Genomic DNA, 24,489 nt, shown 5'->3' with positions numbered 1-24,489 from the left:
AAGCTGGGTGACCTGGAGACAACTAATATCTGTTATGTCTTGTGTTTTCTCCCCAGTGGAACGAGAGAATGTGCAGAAGAGAACGTTCACCCGATGGATGAACCTGCACCTGGAGAAGGTAAGAAGCCCCCGGCCCTGCACTTCAGGGGCCCAAACTGCCTCTGCCAGATAGGAAGACCCCAGTGTAAGAAGTGGCAGGTGGGGTCCTGTTCCAGTGTTGCATCTGTCCTCTGCATCCCCTGCTGGTCCAGTGTCTTGTATTCTGGGAGAAGTAGTGTTGGGGTCAACTGTGAAGACTACGAGGCTGCAAATGGCAACAAGGTCCTTGTCTGATGCAAAAAGAAAAAAGCAGAATATATTTCGACGCAGGTTCTGAGAATTTCGCATTCCGCAGCTTTAGATGTAACTGGAGATGACATGACGACTTTTGTCCACCGGGGGCGCTGTTTCAGTGCTTACTGATTGCGCAGGTCTGCGTCGGCGTCTACCTGTTGCTGACGGCTGTCAGGGCTTTTATGAAGTATTTGGCTTCTGTAAAAGCCATTAGTGAGCGGATGATAATGAGATCATGGTGAGCGCTCGGCTCCGCTCCCGTGACGTCTTATTCCCGACACAGGGCTTGTTTTGTTTGGATACCCCTAAAAAAAAAAATTAAACTTTTCTCCCCCCCCCCCTTCCTGATGCAGAGCCGGCACCCTTCCCCCGCCACCTCTGCTACCCTTCAGTTGTCAAGTGAAATCATTTATTGGAACCTCTACATCGGGGATCGGCCCAGGCCAAATACTCCTTTGCTTCTCTTGGCCGCAACGATGAAATGGAACATAAAGAATAATTGAACATCCATTTAGAATCCCGGTGGGAGGGGGTGAAGGGGTTAACAACGCTCCGGGAGCTGCAGCACTGCGGGGTCTAGGACCTCTCCAGATCTACCTGTAAGTCACCAGCTGTGGGCAAACTACAACCCCCAGCATGCCCCGACCATTGCATGATGTCAGGCCATGCAAGTGTTAAAACTTCGACTGTGACTACAGACTAGTATCCAGCCTGTAGCTGTTCAGATACTACAACTCTCAGCATGTTCTGGCAGCCATTGGGCTGGGAGTTGTAGTTTCACTACAGCTGGATACCCACAAGGGATGACATTTTCTCTGGGTTTCGTTCCTCACTGTTTTCAAAAGTGTTGTTTGTGTCAGTGAATGGAAACCTTTCTATTTGCCAGCAGTGCTCCCATCCACTGGTCTGTAAGTTGTGGCTCTTCGGCTGTTGCAAAGCTGCGACTCTCCGCATGCCCTAAACCCATAGGCTGGGCTGTTTGGCAGCAGCTGGACAGCCACAGGCTGAGTCCTCCTAATTTATCTATACTTGCTGTCATTGAATATGAGTTATTTCCTGTCTGTTCAGATACTAAAACTCCATGAATATGGCTGATGAATTGGAAAAATATCAGATTGTCCAGACTGGTTAGCTCGCAGTGGATTGTCCAGACTGGTTAGCTCGCAGTGGATTGTCAAGACTGGTTAGCTCGCAGTGGATTGTCAAGACTGGTTAGCTCGCAGTGGATTGTCCAGACTGGTTAGCTCGCAGTGGATTGTCCAGACTGGTTAGCTCGCAGTGGATTGTCCAGACTGGTTAGCTCGCAGTGGATTGTCCAGACTGGTTAGCTCGCAGTGGATTGTCCAGACTGGTTAGCTCGCAGTGGATTGTCCAGACTGGTTAGCTCGCAGTGGATTGCCTAGACTGGTTAGCTCGCAGTGGATTGCCTAGACTGGTTAGCTCGCTGTGGATTGTCGAGACTGGTTAGCTCGCAGTGGATTGTCTAGACTGGTTAGCTCGCAGTGGATTGTCGAGACTGGTTAGCTCGCAGTGGATTGTCGAGACTGGTTAGCTCGCAGTGGATTGTCGAGACTGGTTAGCTCGCAGTGGATTGTCGAGACTGGTTAGCTCGCAGTGGATTGTCGAGACTGGTTAGCTCGCAGTGGATTGTCGAGACTGGTTAGCTCGCAGTGGATTGTCGAGACTGGTTAGCTCGCAGTGGATTGTCGAGACTGGTTAGCTCGCAGTGGATTGTCGAGACTGGTTAGCTCGCAGTGGATTGTCGAGACTGGTTAGCTCGCAGTGGATTGCCTAGACTGGTCAGCCTACAGAGGGTTGTCCAGGGTGCTTAGCTCAGAGGATCGGCCATGCTGGTTAGCTCACAGAGGATTGTCCTGGCCGGTTAGCTCAAAAAGGATTGGCCATGCTAGTTATCTCACAGAGGATTGTCCAGGCTAGTTATTTTGGAGGATCGGCCATGCTGGTTAGCTCACAGTGGATTGTTAAAGCTGTTTTGCTCATAGAGGATTTTCCATGTTGTTTAGTTAACAGAGGATTATCCATGTCGGTTAGCTCACAGAGGATTGTGCATGCTAGTTAGCTCACAGAGGATTGTATATTCTAGTTAGCTCACAGAGGATTGAACATTCTAGTTAGCTCACAGAGGATTGAACATTCTAGTTAGCTCATAGATGATTGTTTATGCTGGTTAGCTCACAGTGGATTGTCCAGGCCGGGTAGCTCACAGAGGATTGTGCATGCTAGTTAGCTCACCGAGGATTGTACATTCTAGTTAGCTCACAGAGGATTGTACATTGTAGGTAGCTCAGAGGATTGTACATTCTAGTTAGCTCACAGAGGATTGTACATTCTAGGTAGCTCAGAGGATTGTACATTCTAGTTAGCTCACAGAGGATTGTACATTCTAGTTAGCTCATAGATGATTGTTTATGCTGGTTAGCTCACAGTGGATTGTCCAGGCCGGGTAGCTCACAGAGGATTGCTAATGCTGTTTCTCACAGAGGATTGTCCAGACTGTTTAGCTCACAGAGGATTGTCCATGCTATATTTAATTGTCGGACAGGATAGAAATGGATCCTCTCAATAGGACCAAGAAATGTCCTGTTCACGGACAGCCAGCAGATATCTTGCAGGTGATGAGAGTGTGGGACCAAGCATACTGCGAGCAGGACACCTGTCTGGTTATCACTGCATAACATGGCCGCGTAGCCCGTCCGGGGCGGATGGCGCCCACATTGGTTGACACCCAGCTTTCCCAGAAACGTGGGTACCTGGAAACCTTTGAAGCTTTGACAGCGGAGATCTGCAGAGTCTCATGGTCACTAATAGCTTTCTCCTTTGCACAAGTCTTCAGCCTCCTGCATTGTGTCATCTGCAGGGACTCCGCACTGAGGCCCATTCACCCCGTGTTTACACGAGTGTCACAGGACCGGACATTATCAGAGGCCGCGCTTGGCCCCGGCGGACAGTGATGGATCACATTAAAAGCGTGTGATAAACCGACCATGTCAGCCGGGGCCTGGGATATGTGAGAGCGCTGACATCTCCGCCATGTTTACATCACAGGCGTCAGGTAGATCCCGGAATCTGCGCCAAACGCAAGAAAAACATCAGCAGGGGCGGAAAAAGCCCCCATTGTTCAACAGAGAACCCCCGTCATAAAGGCCTGTCCTCTCTAATCGCTGTGCAAATCCCTGCGCCTCCATTCTGCACTGCTTCTAAGATCTCTGCCTGCTAACAGTGACTAGGAAAATCCTGTAGAGACCTAATACTTCTCACAGCTGAGGGTTTGTTTCAGTAGCATCCAGTCTGGGCAATTCTCTGAGAGCCTGGACTCCAGACTGATACAATGCAGCAAAATATATGGACAGGAAAGAGAATCCTGTAGACTGGATACATTGTAACGATCCCTCAGCTGTGCAAAGGCTAGGGCTCAGTTCTTAGCATCAGGGGGCTCAGAATCTTCTGTATTGGGGGTCCTAGGTCCGTGATCTGCTCTTTCATCATTTCTATCTTTTTTTTCTAAAAGCCCCATTTTGTAGAAGCTAACAATGGTTCTGGCAGAGCACGGTGCCATCTGGTACGAATTTCTTACATCCGGTGATATCGATCCAAATGCCAGAAAAATGATAATTAGTTCCAAGAGCATTGAAGGAGTTGTCCACTTTTGGTAATTGGGGCTAAAATAGATTTTTGCAATTTGGGTTCCATGATTGCACTTTGCACCATTTGCCTTCTACAGCCTCTGGGTTGCACGATCTACTGCTGGCTGCAGAATGAGTTAACTGAGGATCCATCAGTGAGCTCACTATGATATTCTGATGGAGCTTTTGTAGCTATCTTATCTGTGTTTTTGGCTCCGGGGCAAAAACTGCACCTGTACCCCACAGATAAGATAAGATAGCGCCATATCTGATCAATAGTATCATCACTGTACAGTTACTGTCAGTGGATATAGAGCCGCTGCCCCTTTATAGCACAGGGGTCTGTGGCCCCTCGGAGGGGCTCCCAGTACCATCGTACAAACGTGATGATCCAGGAGAGTAGCGGTCAGATGGAGAACCACGACTAATGAAGGACTTGTAACAATGTATCAGTGCAACTCCGGAGTATAATGAGCCGCCAACACTGTCTCCATTGTTATTACAGCGCAGTCCTCCCATGGAAGTCACAGATCTGTTCACAGATATCCAAGATGGAAAAGTCCTGATGGCGCTACTGGAGGTGCTGACGGGGCAAAGCCTGGTGAGTGGTCCGAGGTCAGAGAGGGGGTCCCGCCCTACCATGAAAATTACTCAAACTTTCCAGATATATTAGAGCTTTCTAAAACTTCTGTCACTTTTATCATCGATTTCTTATCATTTTCTGCTTGCTGTCAGTGAATGGAAATGTTCCCAATCTACTATTCAAGACTGAACATTTCCAATCTAGTGCTTGTCACACGGCCGAAGGTTTGTGACAACGTGTCGTCCTCGCATCTTCCCATGGAGCGGTTGTCAGACGCGCTGGTATTATCTCTGCTCGGCTTTTAGGAAACTTATCCTGATTTCTGTCTCTATTCAGCTCCACGAATACAAATCATCGACTCATCGGATCTTCCGTCTGAACAACATCGCCAAAGCCCTGAAGTTCCTGGAAGACAGTAATGTGAGTAGTGTGTGCTGTATACTGCCGAGCACTGCCACGGCTGGGTATAACGGAGCCATGCTGCCACTCAGGAGAAATACACAGCATGTATCCGGCAATGTGCTGTATGTACACCGTGACTGCACCAGCAGAATAGTGAGGGCAGCTCTGGGGTATAATACAGGAGGTAACTCAGGATCAGTAATGTAATGTATGTACACAGCGACTGCACCAGCAGAATAGTGAGTGCAGCTCTGGGGTATAATACAGGAGGTAACTCAGGATCAGTAATGTAATGTATGTACACCGTGACTGCACCAGCAGAATAGTGAGGGCAGCTCTGGGGTATAATACAGGAGGTAACTCAGGATCAGTAATGTAATGTATGTACACCGTGACTGCACCAGCAGAATAGTGAGCGCAGCTCTGGGGTATAATACAGGATGTAACTCAGGATCAGTAATGTAATGTATGTACACCGTGACTGCACCAGCAGAATAGTGAGTGCAGCTCTGGGGTATAATACAGGATGTGACTCAGGATCAGTAATGTAATGTATGTACACCGTGACTGCACCAGCAGAATAGTGAGTGCAGCTCTGGGGTATAATACAGGATGTAACTCAGGATCGGTAATGTAATGTATGTACACCGTGACTGCACCAGCAGAATAGTGAGTGCAGCTCTGGAATATAATACAGGATGGAACTTGGGATCAGTAATGTAATGTATGTACACAGTGACTGCGCCAGAAGAATAGTGAGTGCAGCTCTGGAGTATAATACAGGAGGTAACTCAGAATCAGTAATGTAATGTATGTATACAGTGACTGCACCAGCAGAATAGTGAGTGCAGCTCTGGGGTATAATACAGGATGTAACTCAGGATCAGTAATGTAATGTATGTACACAGTGACTGCACCAGCAGAATAGTGAGTGCAGCTCTGGAGTAAGAGGAGGATCAGTAACCTACGTGTGTACTGTGGATTATATGAGCTGTATACTAGTGTAGAAAGTTGAGGTTGTACTTTAATAAGACTCCTCGGTCGTTGTGTAATGACCCCATAGATTACTCCTTCACTTCATGCTTTCTGTGTGCTGAGCCCCTCGCTGTGAGCCCCTAGCTGTGAGCGCCGCTGACTTTTCAATCTCTAATCGGATTTCTGAGATTTAACAACCTTCTTGATTCAGTGTAAATGTATAAGCCGGAGCCGGCGATGTGGACGCCTTCCAGATTATGGAGACATATGGAGGCGGCTCTGGGCTTTGTAGTTCGGGCTCTGACTCGCCGCCTGTTATCAGAGGCGCCGGCGCTGGCTCTCTGGACTCGTTCGGTTTGGTGACATTGTCCATTCCCATGATTTTCTATGACTTTTGCTCTGTCACTTGCGATGGCCTCATGGCTCGTGTTTCCCGCAGGTGAAGCTGGTCAGCATCGATGCGGCAGAGATCGCGGATGGGAACCCTTCGCTGGTCCTCGGCCTCATCTGGAACATTATCTTGTTTTTGCAGGTAGATCCAAGGATTTACTTTCCACCTGTCCTGACAAACTCTTTTCAAGATCTCTGCTTGCAGTTAATAAATTGTGACTGAAAACCAGCAAGGACTTGATACTTCTCACAGCTGAGGGTTTGTTACATTTGTATCCAGTCCAGATAATCCTCTGTGAGCTACAGTAATTAAAGCAGCAGCACAAACTTCTCCCCTGTCCTGATAGTTTGTTACAATGTATCAGTGCATGTATTACTGGAGTGCATAGGATTGTCTAGACTGGATGCAACTGTAACAAACTCTCAGCTTTGAGAAGTATTAGCACAGGATAGGTTTTGGGTCTGTGAACACTAACAGACACGTTCCCCATCTATGACTGCAAGCAGAGATCTTAAGATGGTGAAGAAACTGTATTAAGTATTGCAACACTTGGAAACAATTGTGTCGGATTTAAGGGGGAGGGGCATAACACTAACGGGAGATCCTGAGTCATGCTCCGCCCCCCGGACTCCAGCCGCCATACAATGTGCTACCCATTCCGCAGAGTGGACAGCACTGATGCATTTCACACTTTCCATGACACTAAGCACAGCTCATGGGCCTAGAAATGCGTCAGTGCTTTCATTGCGCATCAGATTTTTTTTTTGTATTTTTTATTTTTTTTTGCTGGAATTTTACTTGAAAGTGGATTAATGAATCCAAGTCTCCCCACATAAGCTGGGACCCCCACCGCAGCAGCGCCCATCTGTTAGGATTTATCCCCTTCACTCTTCCCTAAGACTTTAAGAAGTATAATTCTGCCCTAAATCAGTACTTGTGACTGGCAGAAGAACTTTTCCAACAGGGCGTCCAACAGCTGCGCCTCTAAACCCCTTCAATGTGGCAATTTATGGAAATGGGAAGAGGCTCACAAGATAATGCTGTCACCCTCCTGACTCCCTCCCTAGTCCTGAAAGGTGCCACCTTCTGTGCCATGGTACATGCCTGCACCTGGAAGGTTGGCACCGGGCAGAATGCAGTCAGCGGCTATAAATTGCATCCTGCCCTGTAATATTTGCCCCAACCATGTGCCGTGCCCGTGTTCCATGTCGGCTCTGTTATCACTCGGTAGGAACCGTCACCTCTTCTGCTTCCTCCTGCAGATTAAAGAACTCACGGGAAATCTGAACAGAATGTCGTCCTCCTCCAGCCTGTCCTCCCTGCCCAGCGGGACCGAGTCTGACACGTCGCTTCCCAGCACGTCCAACACGGACAAGAGCATGTCTGTATCAATTAGGGATCAACGCAGAGCCATCAAAGCTCTTCTGAACTGGGTTCAGCAAAGGACGCGGAAGTAAGAACAGAACGATAGATGCAGTATTATTCTAAAGCTCAGTTGCCTGCAGAGCCCACCAAATCATCACACTTAACACATAGGAGCAGTATTATAGCAGTTCTATTCGTGTACATAGAAGGCAGCATTATAATAGTTATATTCTTGTACATAGGAACAGTATTATAGTAGTTACTAGATGGTGGCCCGATTCTAATGCATCGGGTATTCTAGAATATGTATGTATGTATGTATATAGCAGCCACATAGTATATAGCACATGCCACGTAGTATATAGGAGCCATGTAGTATATAGCAGACAAATACTACGTGGCCTGTGCTATATGCTATGTGGCTGCTACATACATACATACATACATACATACATATTGTAGAATAGCCGATGCGTTAATACAGGCCACGCAGTATATAACACAGCCCAAACAGTATATAACACAGCCCACGTACTATATAACACAGCCCATGCAGTATATAGCAGCCACGCAGTATATAACACAGGCGACGTAGTATATCGCACAGCCCACGCAGTATATCACACAGCCCACGCAGCATATAACACTGCCCATGTAGTATATAGCAGCCACGCGGTATATAACACAGCCCACGTAGTATTTAGCAGTGTGGGCACCATATCCCTGTTAAAAAAATAATAAAAAATGAAAAAAGTTATATACTCACCCGCCGGGATCCAGCGAAGCTCTGGCGATGCGCGTGCAGCTGCCTCCATCTTCCGTTCCCAGGATGCATTGCGAAATTACCCAGATGACATAGTGGTCTCGCGAGACCGCTAAGTCTTCTGGGTAATTTCGCAATGCATCTCTGGGAACGGAAGATGGCGGCAGGTGCGAGCGCATCGTCGGACGACGGAAGGTGAGAATAGCAGGTTTTTTGTTTTTTTATTATTTTTACACAACACCAATAATGTAACCCACGGTGGTTAGCTGCACATAACTTATATTATACCTATAAAAAGGCACCACACATTGATGATATAGAAAAACACTTTATTGAATAGTATAAAAGACCAAACATGGTCAGACATAGCCCACAATAGGCAGCAGGTAAAGGACAACACATACAGGATAAAAACGGGTAGACACCTGGCAACAAAATCATGGAAAAATATCCTAGAAATTTACTGATATAAAGCACAAATTTTATATGCTTTGTGTGTAAACAGAGGAGATATGTCATCATATAATATAGTAGTCTTTGCAAGGTAATCACAGTACAGTGTTACATACCTCTGACATATGAAATCTTAGTGAAAGAGGGGATTAATATACCAAGTACACCACATAATGAAAATAAATAAAGACTATCATAGCAATAGAAATATAGTACTACATCAGCTTATATTTACAAGTGGGATAGATAGCCAGGCGTCCACCACACCCGACGCGCGTTTCGCAAGGAGTTGCTTCGTGCCAGGTGTCTACCCATTTTTATCCTGTATGTGTTGTCTTTTACCTGCTGCCTATTGTGGGCTATCTCTGACCATGTTTGGTCTTTTATAATATTCAATAAAGTGTTTTTCTATATCATTTTTATTATTTTTAACATTACATCTTTTTACTATTGATGCTGCTTAGGCAGCATCAATAGTAAAAAGTTGGGGACACACAGGGTTAATAGCAGCGGTAATGGAATGCGTTACCCGCGGCATAACGCGGTCCGTTACCGCTGGCATTAACCCTGTGTGAGCGGTGACCGGAGGGGGAGTATGGAGCGGGCACCGGGCACTGACTGCAGGGGAGTGGGGAGGGACTAATCGGACTGTGCTCGTCGCTGATTGGTCGCAGCAGCCATGACAGGCAGCTGGCGAGACCAATCAGCGACGCGGGATTTCCGTGACGGAAGTTGCCGACAGAAAGACGGAAGTACCCCTTAGACAAATATATATATATATATATATATAGATAGATAGATAGATAGATAGATAGATAGATAGATAGATAGAGAGATATATATATCTAATATATAAAGCTGAATGTGTGTGTGTGTGTGTGTATGTATGTATGTCCGGGATTGGCATCTGAACCGTAGCAGCTACAGCCACAAAATTTTGCACAGTCACACGTCTGGACCCCGAGAGCGTCATAGGCTATGTTGTGAGGTGAAATTTTAACCCCGCGCTTTCCAATTCACCAAACAATTTTGCCCCTATCTACATAATGGGGAAAAAGTGAAAGGAAAAGTGTTGGAGGCGTCGCAGCTACAGGCACAAAATTTTGCACAGTCACACGTCTGGACCCTGAGAGCGTCAAAGCTATATTGTGAGGTGAAATTTTAACCCCGCGCTTTCCAAGTCACCAAACAATTTTGCCCCTATCTACATAATGGGGAAAAAATGAAAGGAAAAGTGTTGGAGGCAAATTAACAGCTGCCAGATGTGAACAAGGGGGACTTAAAGAATGACAGCGATGGCACCAAAGAGTATATACTGTACAGTTGCTAAGGTGGGGCCCCAACATGGGATAATCACACCACCACGGGGATATGAACACACACACAAAATGCGCCACACACTACCACGTGCTCGAACACATATACCACCCTCAGTGCACATTTCACCACACATACACCAACCTCGCCACATAAAAGTAGAAACACAAAAGTCGCCGCTCAAAACTCGCCACGCGCAAAACTCTCCACATGCAAAACTCGCCACACGTGCAAAACTCGCCACACGCAAAACTTGCACACGCAGAAAAATTGCCACACGCAGAAAAATTGCCACATGCACAAAAGTTGCAACACATGCAAAAGTTGCCTCACACAAAACTTGCACATACTCAAAAGGCACCACACATAAAACTCGCCACGCGCAAAACTCGCCATGCGCAAAACTTGCTGCACACAACTTGCTACACTAACCTGTCACATGCAACTCGACACACAAAAAGTTGCTACACGCATGTCGCCACACAAAACTCATCTCACAAAAGTCCCTACATGCATGTCGCCACACGCAACTCAACACACACAACTTGACACACGAAACTCGCCCTAAAACACACACAAGTCTGGTATCCTTCAAAAATAAAAATCTGATTAATAAGCAGACAAACTACAAGAGCAACAAATGTACCATATAGGAATCCGGCAGCTGTCAGTCACATGACCAGTCTATTATGTGTATGTGTGAGCTAATATATACTGCCAGGGGGTGGGCTTACTGTTGGCTGGGGATTTATCAGGCTGCCATTTTAGCTTACAAATACTGAGGTAAAAATACTGACCAAATAACGTGTGAACGAGGGCTAATACAGGAGGAGATGGCATACAGCTATATACTATATACAGGAGATGACACACAGGTATATACTATTTACAGGGGAGATGACACACAGGTATATACTATATACAGGAGGAGATGACACACAGATATATACTATATACAGGAGAGATGACACACAGGTATATACTATATAGAGGAGGAGATGACATACAGGTACATACTACATACAGGAGGAGATGACATACAGGTATATACTATATACAGGAGGAGATGACACACAGGTATATACTATATACAGGAGCAGATTACCTACAGGTATATAGTATATACAGGAGGAGATGACACAGGTATATGCTATGTAGAGGAGGAGATGACATACAGGTATATACTATATACAGGAGATGACACACAGATATATACTATATATAGGTGAGATGACACACAGGTATATACTATATACAGGAGATTACATACAGGTATATCTAATATATAAAGCTGAATGTGTGTATGTATGTATGTGTGTATGTCCGGGATTGGCATCTGTACCGTCGCAGCTACAGCCACAAAATTTTGCACAGTCACACGTCTGGACCCCGAGAGCGTCATAGGCTATGTTGTGAGGTGAAATTTTAACCCCGCGCGTTCCAATTCACCAAACAATTTTGCTCCTATCTACATAATGGGGAAAAAGTGAAGGGAAAAGTGTTGGAGGAAAATTGACAGCTGCCAGATGTGAACAATGAGGACTTAAAGAATGAGAGCGATGGCGACAAAGAGTATATACCGTACAGTTGCTAAGGTGGGGCCCCGACATGGGATACTCACCACACACGGGGATATGAACACAAACACAAAATGCGCCACACACTACCACGTGCTTGAACACATATACCACCCTCAGCACACATTTCACCACACACACACACCAACCTCGCCACATAAAAGTCGAAACACAAAAGTCACCACTCAAAACTCGCTACATGCAAAACTCGCCATATGCAAAACTAGGCTCACGCAAAACTCGCCACACGTGCAAAACTCACCTCATGGAAAACTCACCTCATGCAAAACTTGCACACACAGAAAAATTGCCACATGTACAAAAGTTGCACCACATGCAAAAGTTGCCTCACACAAAACTTGCACATACTCAAAATGCACCACACATAAAACTCGCCACGCGCAAAACTCGCCATGCACAAATCTTGCTGCACACAACTTGCTACACTAACCTGTCACATGCAACTCAACACACAAAATGTTGCTACACGCATGTCGCCACACAAAACTCATCTCACAAAAGTCGCTACATGCATGTCGCCACACGCAACTCAACACACACAACTTGACACATAAAACTCGCCCTAAAACACACACAAGTCTGGTATTGTCCTTCAAAAATAAAAATCTGATTAATAAGCAAACTACAAGAGCAACAAATGTACCATATAGGAAATACGGCAGCTGTCAGTCACATGACCTGTCTATTATGTGTATGTGTGAGCTAATATATACTGCCAGGGGGGAGGGCTTCCTGTTGGCTGGGGATTTATCAGGCTGCCAATAGCAACCAATCACAGCTCAGCTTCTATTTTGCTACAGTTAATTAACCTGAGCTCTGATTGGTTAATATAGGCAACAAAGACATTCTCAGTATAACAAAGCTAATATATGTTGTGAAATGCTTCTATTTGCTTAGTTTTTGCCTTTTAATAATTACATTTCTATCTATTTGTTTTGTGGTTTTTGTGTGCAGAATAAATTTTTGTTAACACATTCTATTTTGCTAACAGCAGTCATTAACCCGGGCGAAGCCGGGTAGTACAGCTAGTATATATATATATATATATATATATATATATATATATATATATATATATATATATATATATATATATATATATATATATATATTCTTGTACATAGGGGACAGTATTATAGTAGTTATATTCTTGTACATAGGAGCATTATTATAGTAGTTATATTCTTGTACATAGGAGCAGTATTATAGTAGCTATATTTTTGTACATAGAGGGCAGTATTATAATAGTTATATTCTTGTACATAGGAGCAGTATTATAGTAGTTATAGTCCTGTACAGAGGAGCAGTATTATAGTAGCTATATTCTTGTACATAGGGGCAGTATTATAGTAGTTATATTCTTGTACATAGAGGGCAATATTTTATTAGTAATATTCTTGTACATAGGAGCAGTATTATAGTAGTTATATTCTTGTACATAGGGGTAGCATTATAGTAGATAAATTCTTGTACACAGGGGGCAGTATTATAGTGGTTATATTCTTGTACATAGGGAGCAGTATTATATATATATATATATATATATATATATATATATATATATATATATATATATATATATATATATATATATATATATATATATACACACTCACCGGCCACTTTATTAGGTACACCTGTCCAACTTCTTGTTAACACTTAATTGCTAATCAGCCAATCACATGGCGGCAACTCAGTGCATTTAGGCATGTAGACATGATCAAGACAATCTCCTGCAGTTCAAACCGAGCATCAGTATGGGGAAGAAAGGTGATTTGAGTGCCTTTGAACGTGGCATGGTTGTTGGTGCCAGAAGGGCTGGTCTGAGTATTTCAGAAACTGCTGATCTACTGGGATTTTCACGCACAACCATCTCTAGGGTTTACAGAGAATGGTCCGAAAAAGAAAAAAAATCCAGTGAGCGGCAGTTCTGTGGGCGGAAATGCCTTGTTGATGCCAGAGGTCAGAGGAGAATGGGCAGACTGGTTCGAGCTGATAGAAAGGCAACAGTGACTCAAATCGCCACCCGTTACAACCAAGGTAGGCCTAAGAGCATCTCTGAACGCACAGTGCGTCGAACTTTGAGGCAGATGGGCTACAGCAGCAGAAGACCACACCGGGTACCACTCCTTTCAGCTAAGAACAGGAAACTGAGGCTACAATTTGTACAAGCTCATCGAAATTGGACAGTAGAAGATTGGAAAAACGTTGCTTGGTCTGATGAGTCTCGATTTCTGCTGCGACATTCGGATGGTAGGGTCAGAATTTGGCGTAAACAACATGAAAGCATGGATCCATCCTGCCTTGTATGGAGCATCTTTGGGATGTGCAGCCGACAAATCTGCGGCAACTGTGTGATGCCATCATGTCAATATGGACCAAAATCTGAGGAATGCTTCCAGCACCTTGTTGAATCTATGCCACGAAGAATTGAGGCAGTTCTGAAGGCAAAAGGGGGTCCAACCCGTTACTAGCATGGTGTACCTAATAAAGTGGCCGGTGAGTGTGTATATATATATATATATATATATATATATATATATATATATATATATTGTCTAAGGTCCACTTCCGTCTGTTTGTCTGTCACGGAAATCCCGCGTCACTGATTGGTCGCGGCCGGCTGGGCGCGACCAATCAGCGACAGGCACAGTCCGGCTGCGAATTGGCCCCTCCCTGCTCCCCTCCAGTCAGTGCCCCCTCCATACTGCCCTCCAGTCAGCTCCCACATAGCGTTTGAGCAGTCCGTTAAACGGACTGCTTTACACCACGGCATAATGCGGTGTAACGCAGTCCGTTAACGCTGCCATTAACCCTGTAAGTGTGACCAACTTTTTACTATTGATGCTGCCTATGCAGCATCAATAGTAAAAACATATGATGTTTTCCCACTCCTCGCGACGCTCTGGTCCCAAGAATGCATTGCGGCAATGAACCCAGATGACGTAGTGGTCTTGCGAGACCGCTACATCATCACGGGTTATTGCTGCAAGGCATTACTAGGAACGGAGCGTCGCGAGGAGCATTGTTAAAGGCCTGGGCTGGATCCTGGGGCCGCCGGAAGGTGAGTATATAACTATTTTGTATTTTAATTCTTTTTTAACAGGGATATGGTGCCCACACTGCTATATACTGCGTGGGCTGTGTTATATACTGCGTGGGCTGTGTTATATACTGCGTGGGCTGTGCTATATACTGCATGGGCGTTGCTATATACTACGTGGGCTGTTAAATACTGCATGGGCTGTGTTATATACTGCGTGGGCTGTGTTATATACTATTTGGCTGTGCTATATACTACGTGGCTGTGCTTTATACTACGTGTGCTGAGTTATATGCTACGTGGGCTGTGAGACACTCTCGCCCGGGGCCCTCAAAAACCTGGAGCTGGCCCTGGCTTCACTGATTGGTCGCGCCCGGGCCGCGAACAATCAGCGACAGACGCAGTCCGGCCGCGAATTGGCGCGGGATTTGAACCACGCTTCGCTAATTGGTCGTGCCCGGCTGGCCGTATCCTGTGTATTCATTGCTTTATTCTGAAATCTCCATAAATAAACTACATACATATTCTAGAATACCCGATGCGTTAGAATCGGGCCACCATCTAGTAGTAGTTATATTCTTATACACAGGGGGCAGTATTATAGTAGTTATATTCTTTTACATAGGGGCAGTATTATAGTAGTTATATTCTTGTACATAGGGGCAGTATTATAGTAGTTATATTCTTATACAAGGGGCTGTATTATAGTAGTTATATATTTGTACATAGGAGCAGTATTATAGTAGTTATATTCTTGTACATAGGCGACAGTATTATAGTAGTTATGTTCTAGTAAATTGGAGACAGTATTATAGTAGGTATATTTTTGTGTGTATAGGTGCTGTATTATATTACTTTCTTTATATGAGGTAGTATTCTAGTAGGTATATTTCTCTATATAAGCGCTGTATTATATTACATTCTTTATGTAATGCAGTATTATAGTAAGTATATTTCTCTATATAGGCGCTGTATTATAGTACATTTTTCTTTATATGAGGCAGTATTATAGTCGTTAGATTGTAGAGTTAGATGAGTGAATATTATTCTTGTAGTAATTGGTGACTGTAGCGGCATTTCTGCAGTATAATAGATATCTCTTTTCTCCTAAGTTCTTCCAGTCGAGAACGCTAATGAGGTTTAGACAAAGGCTCGATCCTGTAATATTCACGTAGAACCTTGTTCATTAATATCCTCGTCTTACTTAGTCAGAGGGACACAATGCTCTGAGTGAGCTGCAGATTAGCGCTATCAGCGGGCGGCCATGGAATATATTAGTGTTGTAAGATCTTGCTTTAATTATTTCACAAATCTTTAGCTATGAACGTAATGTTCCATCTTTATTAAATTTGAGTACCCCTCTCTGTCCTCTATAAGGTACGGGGTCGCGGTGCAGGACTTTGCCGGCAGCTGGAGAAGCGGACTGGCCTTCCTTGCTATAATTAAAGCCATAGACTCCAGCCTGGTGGACATGAAGAATGCTTTGGACAGATCACCCCGGGATAACCTGGAGAACGCCTTCAGCATTGCCAAGAGAAGCCTCAACATTCCGCGGCTCCTGGAACCAGAGGGTAAAGTGCCATAAAGTATATGGACAGTGTAATCCATACTTCCCATATCTTGGCCATGTTCGTCCTCTAGATGGGGCATGCTCTATACCCATCGATGAAACATTTCTGCCATATTGTGTCTTTACGTCTAGATAAAAGTCCTTTCATTATTCTACAATGTCAGATTCTGAGTTTTTCATATGCTCTTTGTGTCTCAGTGCATCACCATTTTCAGCATCTCTGCTTGCTGACAGGGACTGGAAACTTTTTTTTTTTTTTAAACTTTCCATGATCTTACAAGTTTTTAATTCTTGTAACTTAAAGTTTCCATCTCACGGCCAGATATGACATTGCTGGTGATGCCCAGGTGACCCATCCTTCACCTCCATGTTTGCTCTCGCTGTAGATGTGATGGTGGACTCGCCCGATGAACATTCTATAATGACCTACATCACACAGTTTCTTGAGCACTTTCCTGAACTTGATCCGGTGAGTTTACTTTCTATTGTTTTCTTTTATTTTTCTCCTAAAATTTGCCCTAGAACAGAATTGACCCTGAATTAAACAGTCGTGGAAATTTCTGCAAGAAATGAACATGTCTAATGTACCACAATCCACCCTGAAAGAGGTAGGGGTAGGTTTTATTGCACAAACCGCGCCATGCCTCATCATAAGTCATGTGTGGTATTGCAGTTCAGCGCCATTCACTTCAATGATGCCGAGCTGTAATACCAGACACAACCTTTAGAGAGGTGTGGTGCTGTTTCTCTAAATTCTGTACAACCTTTTTAATATCATCCACAGCGGCACTTGTGACCAGGAATATTTTAAATTAATAATTCATTTGTCCTACTTTTTGATTTATAAGATGGGGTTTCTCATTAGGACAAGCCCTTTTACATGAACACCATAGAAGAGGGTGGCTTTCTTGGGACATTTAAAGAACATAATTGCCATCTTTTCTGGATGCCCATCCTGGAGGACATTAATTTTGGTGCTGATAATATACCTCTAACGCTCCTTCTTTTTCATGCCTCGGCTCATCTACTCCCCACTATACCGCACTGGGGCTCCTACATCAGCAGGGAGCACCCGGCTTCATGCGCAAGAGCCCTCGTAGAGTTCAGCTTTCCTAGAATTTTCAGGAGGCTTCAGTGGAGCTTAAGAGACTTGCCAAGTCTTTCAGAAGTCTTGGAAACTTCCTCATTTTCTGGGAGTCTCTTTGGTGTCCTGGGAGAAATGGCGAGTATGCTGTAAATTTTACAAATGAATTTTCAAAAAAGTTCTCTTTTACCTTATCTTCAGGATGAATTCTCATCAGTAAATGAAGACGCACCTCTGGAGATGACGTATGTACGGTATAAAGATGGGCCAATGGAGGAAGAGGGTAAAATCATTACAGTGAGCAGAACTGAGGAGAACGGCTACACGGTAGAACTTCAGACAAGACCTCTTACACCTCCAGAGACTCATGACTATGCAGAAGTAGATATCCCATATGATGAGAAGCTGAATTTTGAGAAGGATCCATTCCAGATCCCAGACGAGAAGACGCAAGGTCAAGAACTAACAGCAGAATCTGCAGGGTACAAGCTAAATACTGTCTTACAACGAGTGGACATGTTTCCAACAAGATCTGACGTAATCATGAAAAGTCCTGTAGGAGCAGACATGAAGAGTAACAATGGTGAAGGAGATCGTGGAGGTTTAGAAGGTTCGGTTGACTCCTTCACAATTTTCAATGGGAAAAATGCTCTTCATCACACAGATTATGAAGACGATGTCCAACCCAACTCTAGTTCCAGTCTTGGGGGCACAATTAATAGTGAATCATCGTCATCATTCTCCTCTATTTCCGATAAGGAACCCAGTGACATATTTTATCAAACAGAGGTTGACCATAGTCAACTAAAGCCGAGACTGACATCAGAAGTAATGTCTTTTCCTAAGACAAGTGAAGCCGATAACACCTACAAGTATGTCCTTCATCAACCCAAAGATAGTCCAACCGGTGATCACGCCAAGCAGTTTACGGTCTTCCAAGCCTATAAAGCAAGTGACAACGATGGTCATCTTTTGTCCTCAGACAGCGAACCACAAGAAGGCGACGGCACATGTCCACCAAAGATATCCATCATCCCTCATGATTTATTCTACTATCCTCACTATAGTGTCCCCATTGCTGATGTTTTACAAGCCTTCGCCGACACTTGCCCTGATAGCCTGTTGGAAAACACCTTCACTTATGAGGTTTCTTCTGAGGAGCAAGCAGGTGACAATGAGACGCTCAGTAGTGGAGTTTACTTGGACACGGAGTCCATAGGAAGCGATACTTCAGTAGAAGAGTCTCAGGAGATATTAGGTGTGGAGGACTCTGTACACAAAGTGCATTATGCAAAAACATCTTCACAGGAGCCTCCATTGGCCAATGGATCAGTCGCTCAAGCCAACCAAGATGTATCGAGTGGAGGATTCATCTCCTATCCTGGTGGTCACCACTCATTTCCGGTAATGGGGTTATTTTAGGTTTGACCCTTATTAATGTTCTTGGGTTTGCTTTGAAATTGAGAATTATCAGGGGCTATGTTTTCATCTCACAAGGTAGGAAAATGCAAGAAATCAACCAAGCAAAATCCATGATTGAGCTTCCCTTCTCTATTATCAGTGACGCACCCTCATTTTAGGTCAGTGATGTTCACGTCCTGGTTACCTAGGAGGGTCTCCAAAATGAGTCTAAACTTAGGCCTAAGCCTAAACTTCAATCCACAATAAGCTAATACTGGATTTTTGCTGATAAATCCCCCAATTAGCACCTATGGACAGCTAGCAACTCCTCCTGAACCAAGATCAGTACCAGTAAGTTTCCTATACTAATCGTAGTGCCCATAGGAAACCTATTGGTACTAATATCAGTTCGGGAGGATGTGTCAGCTGTCCACGAGTGCTCGTGGGAGGAGATGGGGCAGCATAGTCCTCTCTTCCATGGGCCAGATTGGGACTCTGCAATTTATGGCGTTGGGGATCAGTTTTGGGGGAGATTAACATTGCAGCCCCAATCTAGATTTTACTGTGGGTCCTCCTCTATCACAGGATGTCCCAAGTATGAGTGGATCCATATTTGTGGACTCTGTTGACTTCCATTGAAGGTGTCTGGATCTCATCTGACGCTATCACTTCAGTTCTGCTTGTATCTTGGTTTTCTTCCGTTAGGATGATGGGACTGATAGTTCAGAGGAGGAACGGGAATGGTTGAGAAGAGAAGGATTGGTCTGTAGACGAAAGGATCTGGAGGAGGATGATGATGATTTCCTGGAGGAAGAAGACAGAGCCGAAAGGCAGACTGCAGAAACGGAGAAGTTCTGTCTGTCCAGGTAACATCCCCACCGGTTATAGCTTATAGCGTTTTTTTTATACACTCTGTGCTGCTTGAATAACCTGACACAATCCATGTTGTAACTTTTAAATAAAACAGTCTCAGTAGTTCTGTTCATTTATTTCCTGAAATACTCTGTGCAGCTGGAACAACCACTGCACCAATTACTTCTTGAATCTGTTAGTGTGGTTGCGATACCAATGCTATAATGGCCCTGCACTTTGTAACTTTCAGATCATGCCATTCCAGTAGTTCTGCATACTCCTTTCCTGAAATACTCAATGCTGCTTGAAAAAACACAACAGTGACCTATGTGTTCTGTTCTCCATATATAAATAACATTTCTCCAATCTGCAACTTTTATGTCCTAAAGTAAGAAGATTCTCTCTTTCAGGGATAATCAGGATGACAGGAGGCGAGACGTGAGCACTGCGGGACAGTCCGTGAGTACATTGCGCCACCGTAGCTATCGACAGCTCTTTAGGGCAGTATGGGGGCACGCTCAGACATTGAGGGGTACATACACTCCTCAACACTGAAATTGTAATACCAAGAAGGAAAGTGCAGTGATAGAATCACCGGACGGAGACGTCACTGGACTGCAGATGGTTACAACTGGAAGCAAAATTATCCAAATATCTGGATTTTATTTCTTCTGGATTCTTAGCAGAAATCCCAGCACCTCCAACCTCGGCCGCCATCACTGAGGTTATTAATGGTCATCTGAGGAACGTTCTGCAGCTGATTGTACAAATCATCAGGATCCGCTGCCGGCAGGTCCTGTGTAATCACTGACCAATACCTTCCCTGATGTTCTCAATGGAGATAAAACCGGATCCGCTGCCAGCAGCTCCTGTGGTATCACTGATCAATGACGTCCTTAATGTGCTCAATGGAGACAAGTCCGAAGACGCTGCTGGAAGCTCCTATGTAATCACCATCAATGACGTCCCTGATGTGCTCCATGGAGACAAGACCGGATCCGCAGCCGGCAACTCCTGTGTAATCACCGATTAATGATGTCCTCGATGTTCTTGATGGAGACAAGTCTGGAGACACAGCCGGCAGCTCCTGTGTAATCATCCGTCTTGAATGCAGCAGCCAGGATCATATTCCTCACCAATCGTTACACCGATGCCCTTATCTTGTGCCAGTCATTATACTGGTTACCCATCCACTCCAGAATCCAGTACAAAACTATTACCCTCACCCACAAAGCACTCCATGGCTCAGCACCACCCTACATCTCCTCCCTCATCTCAGCCTACCACCCTACTCGTGCTCTCCGTTCTGCTAATGACCTGAGGTTAACCTCCTGAATAGTCAGAACCTCCCACTCCCGTCTCCAAGACTTTTCACGTGCTGCGCCATTTCTTTGGAATGCACTACCCAGGTTAATACGATTAATTCCCAATCCACACAGTTTTAAGCATACCCTATAAACGCATTTCTTCAGACTGGCCTACCCCCTCAACGCATTAACCAAACTATCCCTGTGTGGCCCATTCAAAATTTTTGCCACAACCAGGTTCCTCGCATCATGTTCTCATACACTTTATGCAGTTAATAGCCCTCTGTGTCTGTACTGTTACATATTTAGGCTGTTAACTGGTTCATGCAGCTTTACATGAACACCCGAACAATGACAGCCATTGTTACCATCCACCTCTCGTGTCTCCCCTATTTCCTCATAGAGTGTAAGCTTGCGAGCAGGGCCCTCACTCCTCTTGGTATCTGTTTTTATCTATGTGCTTAATGTTATGCTGTAATGTCTATTGTATGTACAAGTCCCCTCTGTAATGTAAAGTGCTGCGGAATATGTCGGCGCTATAGAAACAAAATTATTATTATTATTATTATTATTATTATTATTATTATTAATCATCGATCAATGACATCCCCGATGTGCTTGATGGAGACAAGTCCGGATCCACTGCCGGCAGCTCCTGTGTAATCCTCGATCAATGACGTCCCTGAAGTGCTCAATGGAGACAAGCCCAGAGACACCGCAGCCACGGGAGCAGGTTTAGACCACGCCGGCGTCTCTCAGTAGTGCGAGGAGCATGCGGCCTGGGGCTATAGCGCTGAAAAAATGGCTCCTGTGACGCTAGAGAAATGTCTGTACCACTGATTCCACCAATCAGTATAACGCCGATGTTGCACTTTCCATGTTGAGGAGTGTAGATTAGATGTCAATGAACGTAGATGAGATCACTTGGGCTTTCTACTACTATTACTATTGTGTTTCTGTTGTTTTGTTACAATGTAGCACCTCTGCTCTTATCACAGCGGTCTCATTTCTTCTAAAATGGAAATAACATTCATTTCTCTTACTTTGTCAGAATTTTGGAACATATAACAATGTCCATGAAGAAGGAAAGCAGCTTTTAGGATCTGGGTAAATATCTATCTTCTACATACAGTAATCACCATATATCCATACAGAGCTCTGAATCCTCTGCTTTCCACACAGCTGCTTACACTTACATTTTGGCTACCTTTAGCCACCACTAGGGGGAGCAGGAGAGCCTACTGAAGACAGATCTATGTCTACACATCTATAGGGTGCAGTGCCTTATATTGTGACTGCACACAAGTCTTGGGATGAAATAGACCAGAGGACGACTATGGCCGGAATATGTCTGCCCTCCTTGTATTCTAATATGGTTCAAGTTCTGCCATTTGTAGATACACAGATAGGTTTAATGGCTGCTGAATGTGTGTAAAAGGAGAGGATGTTTGAGTGGAAGCTCCTGGGGGGGACAATTCAGCTCCACAGGCTCCGTCCTTGTTTGCGGGCTCCGTCCTTGTTTGCGGGCTCCGTCCTTGTTTGCGGGCTTCGTCCTTGTTTGCGGGCTCCGTCCTTCTTTATAGATTCCCCTCATGTCCATGTAGCAGAATCTTAGCCATTAGGTGAAGTTATTGTTCTATAATCCTCTTGTGACTTAATTGTTGTTTTCCATTTACTGATAAGAAACCGTTTATCCATTTTTCTAAGTAACTCAATAGCTCCCTCTGCAGCTCTGATAGGGAATGGCAAGCAAATAAACCATGGTGCTCCTATTAGCCATAGTAATGCCTATGGGTGTAGAAAAGCCGTTGGAGGAGATGTGGCGGGGGCACATACTTTTCTCCATGTAGCAGGTTGCATGGTGGGATTGTGCTGTGATATAATTGACTCTTTATCTCATGTTTCCTGTAGGAGACAAGACGCACATGAAGCCTCCAGTGCAGCGCGACGGGCGGTGAACTCTTGGCTTCCATTCTCCAGTGACCAGTCCCCGGAGTGCTTTTACCCACTGATTTTCCTGTGGCTCCTCTGCTATTTGTTGATGATCCTCCCTGAGTTGGATATGAACAAAGTGGCATTTTTTGTAGATAATGACTAAAGGCTTTCCCCGTGGTGACGTTGGGTCACTTCATGGCTGCACTGAACTTGTTCTCCAGCAATAATAACTCACCTGCTTCTCCCATTGTAATGATGCAAAAAGCGAGCAGGGAAGGTGCGGGGGGTGAACGAGGGGTCTCGTGCCTTTCTGGGTATCATACATACTCTGGTCATAGTCATTAATGCTTCTTGGTGTTGCTGGAGGATTTACTGTAGCACTGAGTTTATAGCAATCACCTGACAGCCTGACTAGCAATATGGGGGGCACACATAAAGGGGGCTAGAGCAAAATATGCAATGGGGTCTTCTCCTTGGGATGCATCATCTTCACCTTCCTTCTCCCCGTGGAGAAATGATGAGACCCGGGGGCTGGTTCCTTCTTTTCTGAAGTCATATTGCCTCCATGGTTTACACCACCCATGACAAAGAGGGATGGGAAGAATTAGAGAGGGCCCCTCATCCTCCGCGCGGGCCCCGTCTCTGCTGAGCCCATTCACTATGTGGCAGCTATACGTCTTCCCCTATACGGCCATTGTCAGAGAGGTGCATTAAATGTAACCTCACTCCTGGTGACGAAACTACTGAACTGTAATAGTCGCTGACTACTTGAATAGGGTGTCCAGCTTCTGAAAATGGGGGCTCAGCTCCGGAAAAGAAGGTCCTGTGTCCAGTACAATATGAGCATCTAAGTGCCCAAAATGTGTCTGTAAGAAAAAGGACGAGATATAGATCACCCCGACGTTCTTAGGGTACCAGCTTCTTGTAGCCCTCAGTCTGCAGCTACAGGACTGTCCCGACCCCCCTCGATACCGCTCCCAATAAGCAATGAGTCCTGACAATCTCTGTAAGACGTGCACTCTGACAACCATCATAACATAAACTGCAGCCGGAAAGAGAACAGAGTCAGTGTTATTCTAATGTGCAGCTTTATATACAGGATCCTACATGTATAATGAATCTATACATGTTATTGAGCCATTGTGTACATTACTGATCCAGCATTGTACTTCAGAGCTGCACTCACTATTCTGCTGGTTCAATCACTGTGTACATACATTACATTACTGATCCTGAGTTACATCCTGTATTATACTCCAGCGCTGTACTCACTATTCTGCTGGTGCAGTCACTGTGTGCATACATTACATTACTGACCCTGAGTTACATCCTGTATTATACTCCAGAGCTGCACTCACTATTCTGCTGGTGCAGTCACTGTGTACATACATTACATTACTGACCCTGAGTTACATCCTGTATTATACTCCAGAGCTGCACTCACTATTCTGCTGGTGCAGTCACTGTGTACAT

General features: G+C 44.7%; 1 protein-coding gene across 2 annotated transcripts in view; it reads left to right on the top strand.

Annotated features, from left to right (window-relative positions):
• CLMN (calmin) overlaps positions 1-24,280 on the top strand; it is a 112,747-nt gene extending 88,467 nt beyond the window's left edge. Inside the window, exons 2-13 of one of the 2 annotated variants that reach the window (XM_077268671.1) lie at positions 57-118; positions 4,483-4,578; positions 4,897-4,980; positions 6,377-6,469; positions 7,591-7,781; positions 16,245-16,438; positions 16,824-16,906; positions 17,723-18,925; positions 19,628-19,788; positions 20,185-20,233; positions 22,133-22,188; positions 22,993-24,280. In XM_077268671.1, the coding sequence (XP_077124786.1) occupies positions 57-118; positions 4,483-4,578; positions 4,897-4,980; positions 6,377-6,469; positions 7,591-7,781; positions 16,245-16,438; positions 16,824-16,906; positions 17,723-18,925; positions 19,628-19,788; positions 20,185-20,233; positions 22,133-22,188; positions 22,993-23,179 (2,459 nt within the window). In that variant the 3' untranslated portion in view covers positions 23,180-24,280. The remainder of the gene's footprint in view (positions 1-56; positions 119-4,482; positions 4,579-4,896; positions 4,981-6,376; positions 6,470-7,590; positions 7,782-16,244; positions 16,439-16,823; positions 16,907-17,722; positions 18,926-19,627; positions 19,789-20,184; positions 20,234-22,132; positions 22,189-22,992) is intronic. The other variant, XM_077268679.1, reaches the window with a different exon arrangement.
• The last annotated feature ends 209 nt before the right edge of the window (positions 24,281-24,489 follow it).

This window comes from Ranitomeya variabilis, chromosome 1 (genome assembly GCF_051348905.1).
Source record: "Ranitomeya variabilis isolate aRanVar5 chromosome 1, aRanVar5.hap1, whole genome shotgun sequence".
In the NCBI taxonomy this organism is placed as follows: domain Eukaryota; kingdom Metazoa; phylum Chordata; class Amphibia; order Anura; family Dendrobatidae; genus Ranitomeya; species Ranitomeya variabilis.
This window is presented reverse-complemented; position numbering and strand designations above follow the sequence as displayed.